This window comes from Telmatherina bonti, assembly GCF_933228915.1.
Source record: "Telmatherina bonti genome assembly, chromosome: 2".
Lineage (NCBI taxonomy): Eukaryota > Metazoa > Chordata > Actinopteri > Atheriniformes > Telmatherinidae > Telmatherina > Telmatherina bonti.
Genome location: NC_136620.1, coordinates 10,253,178 through 10,265,549, shown reverse-complemented (window position 1 = coordinate 10,265,549; position 12,372 = coordinate 10,253,178). Strand labels below are relative to the sequence as shown.

General features: G+C 43.7%; 1 protein-coding gene across 1 annotated transcript in view; it reads right to left on the bottom strand.

Moving 5' to 3' along the window:
• Positions 1–8,021: 8,021 nt before the first annotated feature.
• The window catches only part of ranbp10 (RAN binding protein 10), a gene marked incomplete at its 5' end in the record, with an annotated part of 54,052 nt that continues 49,701 nt past the window's right edge, over positions 8,022–12,372 (bottom strand). The window contains 2 exon segments of the mRNA XM_079256054.1: positions 8,022–8,142; positions 8,229–8,370. Of these exon segments, the coding sequence (XP_079112180.1) occupies positions 8,240–8,370 (131 nt within the window). The 3' untranslated portion in view covers positions 8,022–8,142; positions 8,229–8,239.

The following is a 12,372-nucleotide window of genomic DNA, read 5'->3' as shown; positions in this document are numbered from 1 at the left end:
ACAAGGTCCAGAGTTTATTCACAGAGCTGAATTAGTACGTTATAGATGGATCTGATGCACATCGACATGTTGAACCAGTTAAAGAACGTTGACATGGTTCACCCAGTGGTTACTTTAACGACAGAGATGTAAAGAAACACATTTGTTCCAGATGTCTGCTTGTTGCTTTAACACACATATACAAGCAACTTAACCTCCAACTTTTAGTTAAGTTTTCTTTTTTGAGGCAAATTAGAGAAAAAGAAGTGCTGTTGTTGCTTTGACTGGATTGTTAAACCTCTTAAAACCTAACTGGTTCCAGCTCTGTTACATGTTTTTCTAATCAGCACAGCAGTTTGCAGAGAAATAACCACAGTTAAACTATATATATATATATATATATATATATATATATATATATATATATATATATATATATATATATATATATATATATATATATATGTGTGTGTGTGTGTATATATATATATATATGTGTGTGTATATATATATATATATATATATATATACACACACATATATATATATATATATATATATATATATGTGTGTGTATATATATATATATATATATATATATATATATATATATATATATATACATACATACATGTATTAGTTGAAGGAACTTCAATTTCTTATTATCAAACCTGATGATGAAATACTAAGAAAAAGTACATAAAGAAAAAATATGTGTGGGTGTATACATACACTGCTGAAAAAAATAAAGGGAACACCTAAACAACACAATGTAACTCCAAGACAACCACACTTCTGTGAAATGGAAGTTTTCACTTAGGAAGCAACACTGACTGACAATCAGTTCCACATGCTGTTGTGCAAATGGAATAGACAACAGGTGGAAATTATAGACAACTGGCAAGACACACCCAATAAAGGAGTGGTTCTGCAGGTGGTGACCACAGACCACTTCTCAGTTCCGGTGCTTTCTGGCTGATGGTTTGGTCTCTTTTGAATGCTGGCGGTGCTTTCACTCTAGTGGTAACATGAGACGGAGTCTACAACCCACACAAGTGGCTCAGGTAGTGCAGCTCATCCAGGATGACATATCAATGCGAGCTGTGGCAAGAAGGTTAGCTGTGTCTGTCAGCGAAGTGTCCAGAGCATGGAGGCTCTACCAGGAGACAGGCCAGTACATCAGGACACATGGAGGAGGCTGTAGGAGGGCAACAACCCAGCAGCAGGACCGCTACCTCCTTCTTTGTGCAAGGAGGAACAGGAGGAGCACTGCCAGAGTCCTGCAAAATGAGCTCCAGCAGGACACAAATGTGCATGTGTCTGCTCAAACAGTCAGAAACAGACTCCATGAGGGTGGTATGAGGGCCAGACGTCCACAGGTGGGGGTTGTGCTTACAGTCCAACACCGTGCAGGACGTTTGGCATTTGCCAGAGAACACCAAGATTGGCAAATTCACCGCTGGCGCCCTGTGCTCTTCACAGATGGAAGCAGGTTCACACTGAGCACATGTGGCAGACGTGACAGAGTCTGGAGACGCCGTGGAGAACATTCAGCTGCCTGCAACATCCTCCAGCATGACCAGTTTGGCAGTGGGTCAGTAATGGTGTGGGATGGCATTTCTTTGGAGGGCTCACAGCCCTCCATGTGCTCGCCAGAGGTAGCCTGACTGCCATCAGGTACCGAGATGAGATCCTCAGACCCCTTGTGGGACCATATGCTGGTGCGGTTGGCCCTGGGTTCCTCCTAATGCAAGACAATGCCAGACCTCATGTGGCTGGAGTGTGTCAGCAGTTCCTGCAACATGAAGGCATTGATGTTATGGACTGGCCCGCCTGTTCCCCAGACCTGAATCCAGCTGAGCACATCTGGGACATCATGTCTCGCTCCGTCCACCAACGCCAAGTTGCACCACAGACTGTCCAGGACTTGGCGGATGCTTTAGTCCAGGTCTGGAAGGAAATCCCTCAGGAAAACATCTGCCGCTTCATCAGAAGCATGCACAGGCATTGTAGGGAGGTCATACAGACACGCGGAGGCCACACACTACTGAACCTCATTTTGACTTGTTTAAAGGACATTACATCAAAGTTGGATCAGCCTTTAGTGTGTTTTTCCACTTTAGTTTTGAGTATAACTCCAAATCCAGACCTCCATGGGTTGATATGTTTGATTTTCATTGATAATTTTTGTGTGATTTTTGTATTTAATAAAATAATGTGTGTGTGTGTGTATATACACACACACATATATATATATATATATATATATATATATATATATATAAAATGTGTAATTGTATTTCTTATTCTCAAACCCAAGGATGAAATACTAAGAAAAAGTGCATTTAGAAAAAATATTATGGGTGAATATATACACTACTAAATACAACAAAATAAAAAATCTGAAAGGACCAAATGAAAGCAAGATCACACAAATTCTTCTGGATATATTTTAATAAAAATAATTCTGTCAAAATTAAACAGAATACAATATTTCTTTTTAAACATGTTTCCAGCACATTTTTTCAATTAACATTTTTCCTTTTTTTTTTTTTTTGTTTTGTTTTAAGGGTTTAAAAGTCATGCTAAGTAGAGGGTAACTCATTTCACAATTTTTTAAAAGTTTTTTTTAAATTTTTTTTACATTTTTATATTTTGCTAAAACTCAAAATCAAAATATGTAAATTAAAATAATGATAGAAATAATTTGTGCACAGCTCGTCTGTGATGTTTACACCAGTTTCTAAAGCCACTACAAATCCACACCTCCAGTCCCTTCAGTCCATTTCACGGAGGTCGATCCGTCGACGGCCTGGTGTGCGTGTGCGCGGGCGTGACAGGAAAGGTGTGAGGAAACAACGCAGTGATGCAGCTGAGGCTCAAACACAGACGACAGCTGGGAGACTTTTCCCCTACAGGCTTGTAACAGGTTGTTTCAGGAGTGTAACAGAGGTTCTTTACAGATGCTGCAAGTTCGGTGTGTTCGAACTCTTCCTGTTTTATCAGGGAAGGGTTGCAAAAAAAAAAAAAAAAGACTGACCACATCTCCTGCAGTTAACTCCACTGCAAGCGCAAACCTGCAGCATGACACAGAGTCCATGGTCTGACAGCGACTTTTCAACAGGAAAATACACTTCGGGGTGGATCGACAAGCCAGTTTTCAGACAGAGCTACAGTTTGACACGTTGTACAACATCAAGCCACTTGCTAGAAAAGAACGGCTTAAAATGAGCAAAAAAACAAGCTTGTCATTAAATCCCAATCAGTGACACACAGATGGAAGAGGAAGCAGTGGAGTCGAGGCTGTAGCTTCATCACTGCAATGAGGACCACACGGTTAAAATGCTGAAACAAAACACAGGCTGAACCTCTGCAAGGGTCTTAAATAAATAAAGCAATGTGAAAAATGAAATGAGTTGAATTGAAGCCCCTCAAAGAGTCACACATGTTTTTATTTTATTATTAATAAAAGATAATTTGGGTTTTTTGAAGTATCTCAAGGACAGCCACAAACTGCAACACTCATGAATGTTTCCAAAAGTGAGTCAATCTACACAGGTTTTATCCTCAAAAGTAAAAAAAAAAAAAAAAACTGCCTCAAGGTCTGAAAAATGAAGCCAATAGTGAAATATCCTGAACGTATCCATAACAGCAGCAGGTGCAGTTGTAAGCAGAAGTCAGATTTGCCAGTTTAATTATATTATTGCTTAATGTTTCTGTAAATTATTTTAAAATCAGTTTTTTAGTTTTAAAAGTTAATTTCAAGTCCTTTCCACGACAGTCGTTCTTAGAGACGAGGCAACAAAGCAGGGTGTGAATTAGGTTGAGAAAGTCCTGATTTAGTAATAACCCTATGGACAAGTGAGGTTTCTCAGCCTTGTAATGCTGCTGGTTTCTCATGGCATTTGCCAGATTACAAGTATCAGCTGAGCAACCAGTTAGCGGCTAAACTGGCGACGCTTGTAGTTAACATTTGGGGAGCAGGAGTCTAGTGGTTAGAGACGTGGACCGAGGTTCAAGTCCCTGGTGTGACAACAGAGGTGAAAAAGTGTAGCCTGAGCAAGGCCATTAACTGCTCCCCGGGTGCTGACATCTGGCGACTCATGCCATCTAGTAAATCTATGTGACGGGAAAATTGCAGAGCTTAATGATCAATCAGAATGAATAAAATTAAAATTATTGTTAATATCAATCAATGTATTTTACTGGCAGCTTGTCATATTCTCATTATCAAACACTGCCATGCTGTCAGTATGTGTAAAATACACACTTTGGTGTGGGTGCGCCATAAGAAACAAGATCCAGATAAAGCGGCTAAATGGAAGCTACAATACCAACAAGTCTAGGAGTTCTGGATCGTCTCGTGCAATGATATATGACAGCACAAGGCTTTGCAGACGTTGTCATGGTGAAAAATCCCCTTAATGTATTACTACAAAGGCGGCAAACCCTGCATGTGTACTTGTGGTGCTTTGGGACTACACTGTCTACCAGGTTTTTGACCAGTTGTCGGTCTGCAACAAGCTACAGCTTGTGACAAACTCCACGAGAAGCGAAAACTTTGAAGAAAATTGCATAACTTTGTTCTCGAGGGTGTGTTTGAAGACACATCTGGCTAGCAGACGTTTTTTCTTGTGGGGCTCCGAGAAGTATCGTGTGATTGGTTGGACATATGAGGTGGGCGTGGTTAACACAGAAAATCATGAAGCGGAAAGCTGCCGATTCTGCGTTTTTGTCGTTGCAGGTAAAACGGATTGTTTTGATAAAAAAGCTGATTGAGGTGGTGAAAAGTATGAATATTAATACAGCAACTGGTATTAAAATACACAATCTATCCCGCCGTGGACGAAGTTCCTCGTCAAATATAAAACAACCGGCTTCATTGCACATAAAGCAGACATCGCCGCCTGGAGAGAACCCTCCCCACTGCAGACGAAGCTTCCATGGAGGATGAACGGACCAGATGACAAATAATTTTTCTTGTTGTTCTTGTGGCCTTGAGGACGATGTAACAAGTTTAAGCATGCATTTGCAGCAGAATAGTCTGGGGGACTCAGTTACATTGGGCAGTGAAGCGTTTTCACAGTTGACCAACGAAGCCCAACCTGCCTGGACAACATCATGCAGTTACAACAACTGGCCTCTAGGAGGCGACACTCCCAGAAACTAACGCTGACCAAGACTAAAGGAGAAACCTGATTGGTTAGGACTGAAAATGCCTTGCTCCATTACTATGGTGTTTAAACCAGAATGAGTCCAGTATGAGGCGCTGGAAAAGCAGCGAGAAAACCAACATGTTCCACTGCAACCAGTCTTGCATCGCTTCTTCTCTTCCGTATGCTGGGGGGTCCGTTTGCTTCTGCAAGCGAACCACACCACCGTTTAATTACAAGTGAACCGAACCAGACTAGAGTTTGTTTCTTTGGCCCACAAAGTGGGAATGAGCATTGACACCCCCCCAAACAAACTGTAGTAGCCGCAGAAGCGGACAACGCTTTAAAGTGAAACGAACAGAACCGGTGTGAATGCACCATAAAGGCTCTTTGATATTACCTTTATGTACTCAAGTATTTTACAGTATATTCTTACATGTTCTTTTATTTATTATTATTATTCAATATATAATCAACAGATTATTTTATGATGACCTGCTGTGACTCTATAACCAAAGGTGGCAATTCCTGGTCCAGAAAGTAAAAGTCCTGTCCGACAGCTGTTCCGACCAGTCACCAAACCAGCTGAATTTAATGAGCAGAGTTTACCTGCCAGGTAAACGAGCCTGTTAGTAAAAACACCTGTTCTGAACGTACAGGTAGATCCAAAAACATGGCAGGACTTTTACTTTCTGGACCAGGAACTGCCACCTCTATCTATAACAGAAGTAGGTACAGTGAACGAGCATTAGCCGAGGTTTCCTAGAGCGCCAACAGGACGTAAAGAGCTACGTCGGTTTCAAACGTGTCTGCTCTCGTATTTTCATCTTTCCCGTCTGTTGGCATGGTTGTTACAGAATGCATCCACCAGATGGCAGTGCAGAGTTCAGCTCTGAGTTTCGGCATTGGTTTCTGACATTAAACGTAACAACGCAGGAGATCGTTCTCATAAAGAGCCATAAAAAGAGTTAGTGGAGTAGACTGTGGTGGTCCGTGCAGCCATTAAACACATCGTAGCTTCTTATTCGCTGTTCCTTTGACTGGTCATATATCAGTCATACTGCTCAACACTGCCCCAAAAAACAGACCAAATTCTGCCCATAACTAACGCAGAAGATGGATATGTTTCTTCATATGTGGAAGGATTGCAATCGGATACCCATGTTTTCATCCAAAACAGATGCTAAATGCTGCCTTCTACTGATCTACAGCACCAGGTCACGAAGCACCAACTCTTTGTTAAACCAGCTGGTTAAAAATTGCTTGTAAATCCTGACATAGTGACGGACGGTTCATCCAATCACCTAAACCTCCCCTAAACTGGTTTTAACTGGTGAGTCTGAGACTGTGGCTACTTCCATCTTATGTGAGAGAGAAACGGCCTGATTTAGACAAAATCCAAATGTTTTCTGTAGGAATTTTCAAGAAATCTAAACACTTTGTCCTTTTCCGAAAATTATTAGTGTCAATTACTGGATATTTGCTGATACGACTGGCTTTACAACAAGTAACGTCTGCTCTTTTCTTTCTAGTCTTGTTGTAAACATAAAAAAAAAACCAAATTTATACGGGAAGTATCGCTAGCTAGCGGCTAAATCATATAAAAATATGGGTTAGGGATTATGAAGCAGGGCACATGTGAAGCCATCATTTAAATAAAAATAACACCTGATTTATTTCTAACTGAAACTTTTTGGTTTTCTCTGGATTTGACTTTAAAATCAGGAAAATGTGGAAATGTCCCAGTGACCAGCAGCTAACCAGGAATATGAAACGTCTCTGCAGACTGAGCACAACTCCAGAACAAAAAAAAAAAAAAACGCAGCTTTTTACAAAGTTGTAGGGCCAAAAGAAAGAAAGAAAGAAAGAAGCCTTTTCCCAACAATCTGAGCTGGTTTTCACAACCTTCAAAACCTGGTTTGAAATCAAAGTGAAAGACTGCGATTTAATCAACACAAAGTGCACCCCCGAAATTACAAAGCTCCCCTGTTTGCCAGCTGATTTCACCTTTTTCATTTGAAATGCTGGTTGTAGCTGCACGTGCACACAGCAGGTCGGGCTGAGGGGGAAGGAGGAGAGAAAAGCCTGCAGTAATGAAATCTCCAGAGGAGACTTGACTTTTAGACGTACACACACTGTGCTTGTTAGGCTGCCTTTCATACTGATTTCCTTGACGCTGGCATCGAGATGATAATGGTGTTAGACTCGGCCCTGAAGGCGGGTGTCGGAGGTGCAGCTGGGGCCGAGCTCTGCCACCTGTAACCACATCGCTGATTGGTTGTTACAGTAAAATGAAGGCTACAAAACCTCTCTCCCCCACTTTCAATTCTGTTCTGTTTTACACCTGCTCTTTGGCAAATAAGCCATTAGCTCACGCGGTCCTTTCTGCAAGAATACGACATGAAATGAGCCGAAAGTTGGAATCTTTCATCCCCAACTTCCTGGAATAACCCGACTTGTGCGCCTGACAATAAAAGGTGTTTTTTCATCTCGACCCCGCATGCACATCCGAACCTGAAAGCACATCCGACCGCATATTCTGCGTCCTCTGTCTCGTTAAAAATAATGTAATGCACCTCAGGTTCTCGTGGAGCAGGCCTACAGGTGTGAGGGTCACCATGAAAACCGGCTTATGGGTACTGTGTCCTGTGATATGGTGAACAAGAGCAAAAGTGTGGCTGAAATACTGACGGAGGGGAATCAAAGTTCCTCTGACGAAACAGGAGAGAATCAAAAGGAGGATTATAATCTGTTTTTTTGGGATGAGCACAACAACAACAAAAACAAAAAGAACTAAAAAAAAAAAAAAAAAAGCTAGGTAAACAGAATAATAATTATCTTTAAATAGTGTCACACGTCTTTATTTGATAATACTAAATTAAAAAAGGAAGCCTTTCTTCTCTCCGATCCTCCTCCTGTGCCAACGGCCAAACGCACGCATGCTCGCTCCTCCATCGCCATGACAACTACCAGCTGGACACGCCTTCTCTCAGTGCTACTTAACGTGAACCTGTGGAAGAGAGAGTGATGAAGGGGAGCAGCTTCTTCCTCTTCGTTCAGGAGGAACTGAAGCGTGTTTGACTCGCGCTCGCTTACCTGAACTTGGGCTAGTGCAAAAAGTTGTCTACTCTGGCGAAAGAGCAGGAACCGGACTGGACCCGGGCCATGAGCTGCACGCACTCCGTGGCCTGGCCGAGCGCAAGCATCAGCGGAGGCTGTTTAGGCAGGTTTTGGGACTCTGGAGAAGGAAAACACAAGCGAACAGACAGACAGCAGCGGGAACGGGAGGGTGTGTGTTAATCATCAAGCAGTGTTTCTGACATTACATCTCATTGGTTGTTTCCTTCATTTAAACAAACAAACAATAAAAGCAAGAAGAACAGAGGACAGGATGCCTCGGATCGAACCCATCCTCGGTCAATGTGGCAGGATGTGACCGCCCACGCAGACTTAAATGGATCAGGATCTGAGGGGAATTAGGCTACGTTCAGACCATAGACTGCATATAAAGAGATGGACGGAGCCTCCGTGACGTCACCCGTAGGTTTCTGAAGAGCTGAATTGAAGCTCGGTGGGTGGTTCCTACCGTCGGCATGTTGGCAGCGTCATGCGCATCGTCTTGCCCGGAAAATACAAATATGGGCAAAGAGGTGGAGCTGGGCAGTCGTTAGCAATATGGCCGAAAAAATAACTCCACTTATCATACATCCTGATCAAACAGGATTTATCAAGGGACGACATTCCACCACTAATACGCGCAGACTAATAAATCTAATTGATTATGCCACCATACATAACCTGGAAACTACAATAATCTCTCTAGATGCTGAAAAAGCATTTGACAGGGTGAACTGGAAATTCTTATTTGCAACATTAAGAAAATTCGGGTTTGGCTCATCGTTTATCGACTGGATAAAGATACTGTATAGCAATCCAAATGCATGCGTCAGGACAAATGATCAAACTTCTCACAGCTTCAGATTGCAGAGAGGCACCAGACAAGGCTGTCCACTCTCCCCCTCACTTTTTGCAATCTTTATTGAACCCTTAGCAGCTAGCATTAGACAAAACAAAGACATTAAAGGCATTAACTGTAGAAATATGGAGCATAAGACCAGTCTTTATGCTGATGATGTATTACTTTTCCTTCAAAATTCACAATCATCCATCTGTCAGACAATCACACTCATCAATCAATTCTCATCAATTTCTGAATATTCCATTAATTGGTCTAAAACCACCGTTCTACCCATCAACTGTTCCTTCCATAATACTCCTGACACTGCTTTACAGTCAGGAGATATTAGATACTTGGGAATAAACATCTCACCCAGACTGTCAGACCTTATAAAGCTAAATTATGTCTCTCTACTAAAAACAATTGAGGACAATCTCACACGGTGGAAATCTTTACCCATATCACTAATGGGAAGAGTTGCAACTATAAAAATGATGATTCTACCTAAAATCAATTATCTGTTTTCAATGATCCCCATTAAACCTCCCTCCACCTGGTTTAAATCGCTGGACTCTAATGTTACTAGATTTCTCTGGAAAGACAAACCACCACGGATTAGTCTAAAAACACTCCAGAAGACTAAAGATAGCGGTGGCTTAGACTTGCCTAATTTCCAAAATTACTTTATAAGCAATAGACTACAATACATCTCTAAATGGCTTAAACCTAGCTATCTAGATGAACCATGGCTTAATATAGAAGAAGCTATGTGTGAGGATATGGCAATTTCAGACCTGCCATTTATCAGCACAGCTGTCAAACGCCAAAAATGCTTTAAAAGCATTAATATCAGCTCCTCACTAATGGCCTGGTGGGAATTTCTTAAACTAACCAAATCCTTGCTTATTCCATGCAAACTTACACCTATTTGGAACAATCCCGACATCCAGCAAAACCGGAAAATGATAAACTTCCCTCAGTGGAAGAATAAAGGAATAAAACAGTTAGAACATTTAATAGAAAATGGGAACTTTCTCCCTTTTGATACAATTACTTCACGATATGAAATCAGCAGCACAAAATTCTTAGAATACCACCAACTTAAATCTATTATAGGTAAGAAATACACCCCTGATCAATTAAACTTGCAGCTACCTATCAGGGCTGCAGAATTCTTAAATCTCAATGCCCCGAAACTGTTATCCAAAATATATAGATTACTATCAAAGCTAGACGATTCCATATGTCTCCCAACTTCTAAATGGGAAGCAGACTTATCCAGTAACTTTGACCAAAATGAATGGTCACAAATCTGTTCAAATACATTTACAATGACTAAGAATTCAAACATGCAACTAATACAATTTAAAATTCTGCATAGAACTCATTATACAGGACACAGGATGTTCAGGATGGGTCTGTCACAATCAAACATCTGTCCACACTGCACTGGCAACACAATTGACAGCTACTACCATGCTTTGTGGTCTTGCCCACCTGTCCAGGAATTCTGGTTTCAGGTATGTAAAGATCTGTCAAATTGCTTGAAATGTAACATCCCTACAAACCCCAAACTGGGCCTACTGGGTTACTTGGGTGAAATTAACATAGAATTTAATTCTGCAAACTTAATCCTCACCAGTTTATGTATCGCAAAGAAAACTATCCTTCTAAACTGGAAAAGCAAACAAAGTCTGTGTATCCAGCAGTTCAGAAATCTCTTATTAGATCACATCAGTGTCGAGATGATGTCTGCCTCCTCAAGAGATCAGTCAGCTGAACTTTATTCCCTCTGGTCCCCTGTGATCAGCTCCATCACTTAGTATGGGGGGAGAATGTGACCTTATTGCGCTCGGGGTTGGTGGCCGGTTGGGGTTCTCTGGGGGCTGTGGGTCTGCGGTGGGCTCCTGGGGGGGGATTTTGACTGCTCCATTGCTGGAGTGGCTAGGTTTCTAGCCCTACTGTGGACCTGGATGGGCCAGCGGCTGGAGTTGCCGCGCAGCGGCGGGGCGAGGTCGCTGGCGGGGGATGGGTTGGCGGGCGTGACTCCGTAACGGGCGCCTGTGCCGCCGTGGGGTGGGCTGGGCGGGGTCCCGGGCTCCGGTGCCCGGGGTTGTCCCCTGTCTCTTGGGGGTGGGGGGTCGGCTTGTGCCGGGGGGGGGCTGGGCTGACCTGGACCTGCCGCTGCGGCGGCGGCAGGTACGTGCTCTGGTGCCTGGTTGCGACCCTGGGACTTGTTGAGTGGGGGGTGTTTGATAGTGTGGATGGGATGTGAGTGTGTATGGAGGGATGTGTGTAGGGGGTGTGCGTTGAGGACTGGTGGCGGTACATAGGTATGTGGATGTGTGTGGGTGGGGAAGTGTGATGATGCGTGTGTGGGGGGGGTGTCTGTGGGGGGGGTAGTGCCGTGTGTGTAGGGGAGTGGGGTGATGCGTGTATGTGGGGAGTGGCGGTGGTGCATGTATACGGGTGTGTGTGTGGGGGGGGAGGAGGGGGAGCGTGCTGTCTGTGTGTGTGTGGGGGGGGGCAGGGGTGTATGTATGGGGGAGTGGGTGGTGCATGTGTGTGGTAGGTTGGTGGATAAGTGTAGATATGATGGATGGGAGTGGGGGAGATTTGGATGTGACGTGGGGGTCAGGAGGATGGTTTTAAGGGTGGGCTGAACGGGTGGCTGGGTGGACCTGAATGTGTCCGGAAGTGTGTGTGTGTGTGTGGCTGTAGGTGTGTGCTGAGACAGTGTGAAGTGCCGATGTGTGGACAAGGGGGGACTTCATGTCCCCAGGTGGGGGTGTCCTCTGTGAGTGAGGGGGCGGTGGACAATCGGTCTGGGATTCCCCTTCTGCCGCCCCGCCTCCTCTTTGTCCTCATGCCCCCCTTCTGCATGTGGTGAGTTGGTCCCCTCTTGGGTCGGTGATGACTCTCTGGTTAGAGTCGCCGAAGGCTCTGGTTACGGGGATGGCTGTCCCCGGCTTGTCCTGGTCCTTGGGGGGCCCTGGGAGTAGGGGGCGTGCCCAGTGCCGCGGGCGGCTCACCTTCTGGAGGAAAGCTCACTTTCCTCCAGACTTAAATCCCTCAACCCCTCTTCCTCCCCGCTCCCCATCACACACAGGCAGGGTATTGGGAGGTGTGCACGTGGCGCTGGGTGGTGAGAAAGGCCATCAAGGTGGTCTTGATCGCTGCACCCAGCCTCGGCTCACCTCCCAGTTTTAATTACACTTAGACACCAAACACCAAAACACTGACGACTCATATGATTAGGGGGAAGAGCATGCGGTGTATGGT